Genomic DNA, 5,175 nt, shown 5'->3' on the forward strand with positions numbered 1-5,175 from the left:
TGATGCCATGGCACTCTACCCAGGGGGATAGCTTGAGGCTCCGTCTCAAATAAAAAAAAAAAAAAAAAAGGGAGAAAAACTCAAATTAATTCAAGGTGGGAGGAGGGGGAACGAAGGAGCAGGGAGAGGGGAGCAGGATGGGTGTGCTCCCACTTAATGGGCACAACGTTAGGGTGTATATATAGCACACCTCTTGGGGGTGGGACACAATTATAAGAGGGACTTTTCCTAACAAATGCAAACATTGTAACCTAATTCTTTGTACCTTCAAATTAACCTGAAACAATAAAAAAAAGCTCCCCTAGGGAATTCTGATGGGCTGCCAAGGTTGAGAATCATAGGTCTAGATCAGTGGTTCTCAAATTGGGCATCAGAATCCTCTGGAGGGCTTGTTAAAATATAGGTTACAGGGCCCCACCCCAGAGTTTCTGATTTTGTGGGTCTGGGGAGGGGCTGGAAATTTGCATTTCTGACAAGTTCCCAGGTGGGGCTGATGTTGCTTGTTTCAGAAATGCTTCTTTAGATCAGGGGTCAGTTGGGAGGCAAACTCTGGCATTGCAGCCCAACCCTGGCCACCTCTTATGTTTGAATGGTCCAACAGCTGAGAATGTTTTTAAACATTTTTAAGTGGTTGAGGGAAATAAATCAAAAGAATTATGTTTCTCCTCAGGCTTACATTGCTGAAAAAAATAAAAATAAGAGACTTATGTTTGATGACATTAAAAAAATTTTTTTTAAGTTCTCATATGGCAAAAGAAATATGTGGAGGAGCTAGTTAGGTATCCTTACATGCTTTAGTGCTGTGACACCTTACATTACATACTAGAACAAGACTTCCACAGTCAGTGCCCTTCCTGGTTCTCACTAACTCACCTAGACAGTTCGTATTCTGGATTTTATCTTCAATTATCCATGGTTCTTCTCCTTGTGCCAACTTGGAGAATGCATCTGGTTTGCTAGCTTGATACCCTGTTCATGGGAAAAGATGAATGATACAGACATACTGAATTGGGGTATAGTATATCAAGAGTGAAAAATAATACATTTGATGAACAAAACAATCTTTTATATGCAAAGTGAAAATTCTCTTGTAGAATATAAGAGATTAGACTTTATTTGGGGCCACAAATGGAACTGAAAATCTAACACTTCACCACACTACAGTGACTACAAAGCTTTCATTAGGTGAGAAAAGGACAGTGTGACACAGGGGAACTTTCCTTACCCAATGCTACCAAATGGTTATAGTTCTCCAGCATCACATCCCGATACAGGTCCTTCTGAGTAGGGCCCAGAAGCTGCCACTCCTCCCAGGTGAATTCCACAGCCACATCCTCCAGTGTCAGTGATTCCTACAATAACAAAATCTTATTTAATATGATATAAATTCCTATTATTAATATAAGAGAATTATGAGTGAAATTTTTGTGATTTTTTATCATATAGCCTGTCCCTATATTCCTTTCTCAAAAGGGGCAAAATCTTATCTTTGTATATACATTTTTAGCATGTGTATCTAAATGCTAACCATATACAAATGACATCCAAACACATAAAACATCCTATGTTACCATTGACTTCATGGCCAATAGAAAATCAATGATGAACAGACTCTATATCCCAAATTCATAAAATTGAGCTTTTAAATAAATGTAAAAGAATAAACTACATAGCATAGTCTAAAGAACAAAAGATCATTTAAGCTAATGAGAAAGATGTGGGTTAAAAAAATTATAATATAAAAAACATATACAGTAGAACATCCATAGTTAACCACCTTCCTACATTGACCACCTCATGTTGACCTAATTTTCATAGACTGGACATCCTCCACATGTACATGTCAGTACATCAGGCCTAGTTTTGTTCACCATCTCCATGTGGTGACCAGTTTGTTATAGTCCCTTGGGTGGTCAACTTACAGTTCTACTGCATACATATATACATACATATATTAATAAACAGATAACAGTATAGTAGATATACTACAGAGATTAGTGGTGAACTGGAATACATATATAATTGCAGAAATTGCAGAAAATACAGTATAGAGAGAAAAAGAAAAGAAATCAAAGAAAAGAGGTTAATAAATATAAAATATAGAGTCAAAAAATCTAATGGATGCTTACTTGTAGTTTCTGGAAGAAAAATAGATTTTAAAAAATCCTTTAAAAAAGAAAAGCAAGGCTCTGCGCCTGCAGCACAGTGGTTATGGCATCAGCCACATACACCAAGGGTAGCGGATTTGAACCCAGCTCAGGCCAGCTAAACAACAATGACAACTGGAACAAAAAATAGCCGGGTGTTATAGTGAGCACCTGTAGTCCCAGCTACTTGGGAGGCTGAGGCAAGAGAATGTCTTAAGCCCAAGGGTTTGAGGTTGCTGTGAGCTGTGATGCCAGAGCACTCTACCAAGGGTGACACAGTTAGTCTCACAAAAAAAAAAAAAGAAAAAAAAGAGAGAGATAAAATAGAGTAATGGAGAAGCAATGGCTGAAAAGTTTCAAGACTGATTAAACATCTCAAATTTCAGGTTCAGAAATCCCAACAAATTCCAAGCAGAAAGTCACAATTGGTATGACATGTCCAACTAAAACCATCATATACCAAATGCAAAGAGATAACTATAAAAACACCTAGAGAAAAAAGACAGATATTACCTACAAAGAAGTGACAAAATTTAATGATAGCTGACTTTCCACTAATAGAATCCACAAAAGTATGGAATACAATTTCCAAAATCCTAATTCTCATGTCAAAAGCCAGACATTAAGGTCTTTTGGGATTAAAAAATGGCCTGACAACATCAAAGAAAGGACCAGCTGCTTGTCAACTAAACTGCCATTCTCCTCACTCAAAATAACTTTTGGGGGAACTGCAGGGTGTGAAGTAGAAGAAAATATTGGTGAGATAATCTGGTTGCTGTATTATTATGAGGAATGCTGCATAGAAAAGTGGGCTCATGAGACTATGCAAGTGCTCAAGCCTGGTCAGCTTATCTCATTCTAAAATATTTCATGTGAGATATCTACTCAATAGGTGAACCAGTAAAGTTAAATTCCTACCAGTGTGTGGCATACTTCTTGGGGGCAAGACACAGTTGTAAGAGGGACTTTACCTAACAAATGCAATCAGTATAACCTGGTTTCTTATACCCTCAATGAATCCCCAACAATAAAAATAGTAAAAATAAAAATAAATAATTAGCTGGATAAATATACACCAGGAAAAAATAAATGTAAACAAACTATGGATTACAATATTTATATGAGAGATAATAAAATTCAAGGCTAAAAGCTCTTAAAAAAAAAAAAAAGTTAAATTTCTACCTTACTCACAATCCAGAAGAATTTATTACTGGAAGGAAATCCAATAGCAGGCTTACTCCCTAATAATCTTAGGCTTTAGCTGCAATGTCTTCTGAGACCAACTACCTAGAGTTAGATTGAATTTCACAGTTTGAAGGCCCAGTGGTGCATAAAACTGCCCTTACTTCAGACACCAACTGCAAGCTTGAGGTTCCCTAGGCCACTGTTAACTCCAACCAGATGGCTACAAATATAGTACTACCAGTACCTGCCCCTCCAGGTTTGATAATTTGTTAGAACTTAGGAATGTGATATATTTACAATTAGCACTTGACCAGAGGTGGGGAACCTGTGGCCTTAAGTCCTTAAGTGTAGCTTTTTGACTGAATCCAAATTTTACAGAACAAAACCTTTTATTTTTACTAATACATTATAGTCCATCTTTTATATTTTTATTTTTTAAATGAACATATTTAAAATACCAAAGAATAAAATAAGTTTCAACGAAATAATCCTCCCAGATTGACCAGCACAATTAAAACTTTAGTAAACCATAAGGGCTAATCTGATAGCTACTACACTCATGATTTAGTTCTAACTTCCCCCATCTGACTGGCGCTACTACCACAAGAGGCTGGTTGGGAAGAGTTTATGGGAGTTGAATATGTCAGTCTGTTATCACCTTTTGACCACAGTGCACTATGTTTCTGTCTGAAGTGAAATTTGTAAATAGATGCACAGCTTGACAGTATTTTTTTAATTCTGTCTGCTTAAAAGCCCATCATGTCAAAAAGACCAACAGAACTATGAAGGAAAAAAACCGATGTTGGTAGGCGCCCATAGCTCAGTGGGTAGGACACTGGCCACATATATTGAGGCAGGCGGGTTTGAACATGGCCCAGGCCAGCTAAACGACGACAACTGTAACAACAAAATAAAATAGCTGGGCATTGTGGCAGGTGCCTGTAGTCCAAGCTACTTGGGAGGCTGAGGCAAGAGAATCACTTAAGTCCAAGAGTTAGAGGTTATTGTGAGCTGGGATGCCACAGCACACTACAGAGGGCAACATAGTGAGACTCCGTCTCCAAAAAAATAATTTTTTGGGTGGGCGCCCTCAGCTCTGTGGTTAGGGTACCAGCTACATGCTCCAGGGCTGGTGGGTTTGAACACAGCCCAGGCCTGCTAAACAGAAAAGAAAAAAAAAAAGCTAGGCACTGTAGTGGACACCTGTAGTCCCAGCTACTAGGGAGGCTGAGCCAAGATATGAGCTTGAGCCCAAGAGTTTGAGTTTGCTGTGAGCCAGGAGTCCTCAAACTACGACCTGTGGGTCACATGTGGCTCGCCGAGGACATTTATCCAGCCCACCGGGTGTTTTTGCCGCTGCTGCCTGTCCTGCTTAGCAGCCCACTGGTCCTGTGGCTGCAGTCCAGCCCTCCAACGGTCTAAGGGACAGTGAACTGGCCCCCTGTTTAAAAAGTTTGAGGACCCCTGTGTAAGCCATGATGCCACAGCAATCTACCAAGGGAGACAAAGTGAGACTGTCTCAATTAAATAAAAAAAAAAGAAAAAAACCCAGATTTTTAAATGAGGATTGGGAATTGCAATATTATCTTGTTTCTGCTAAAGATACGATGATTTGTTTGCTTTGTGACACTGCAGTATCTATATTAAAGAAATTCAGGGTGGCGCCTGTGGCTCAAAGGAGTAGGGTGCCGGCCCCATATACCGGAGGTGGCAGGTTCACTCTTAAGGACCACAAATATTCTAAAGTAGAAAGAGGCACAAATGGTATATTACAAAAAGTAGAAAATGAAAAGCCAAAGCAAAAACAATTCTTGCAAGTAGTAATAAGACCTGGAAATAGGCT

The 5,175-nt window shown here is 38.9% G+C and overlaps 1 protein-coding gene across 1 annotated transcript in view; it reads right to left on the bottom strand.

The window, feature by feature from the left end:
• Positions 1–5,175, bottom strand: part of ZNF614 (zinc finger protein 614) — a 13,250-nt gene that overhangs the window by 3,863 nt on the left and 4,212 nt on the right. The window contains exons 3-4 of the mRNA XM_012813670.2: positions 1,226–1,352; positions 874–969 (exon numbers count right to left, since the gene is read on the bottom strand). Of these exons, the coding sequence (XP_012669124.1) occupies positions 874–969; positions 1,226–1,352 (223 nt within the window). The remainder of the gene's footprint in view (positions 1–873; positions 970–1,225; positions 1,353–5,175) is intronic.

This window comes from Otolemur garnettii, unplaced genomic scaffold (assembly GCF_000181295.1).
Source record: "Otolemur garnettii isolate 467f Iridium unplaced genomic scaffold, OtoGar3 scaffold00288, whole genome shotgun sequence".
Classification (NCBI taxonomy): Eukaryota; Metazoa; Chordata; class Mammalia; order Primates; family Galagidae; genus Otolemur; species Otolemur garnettii.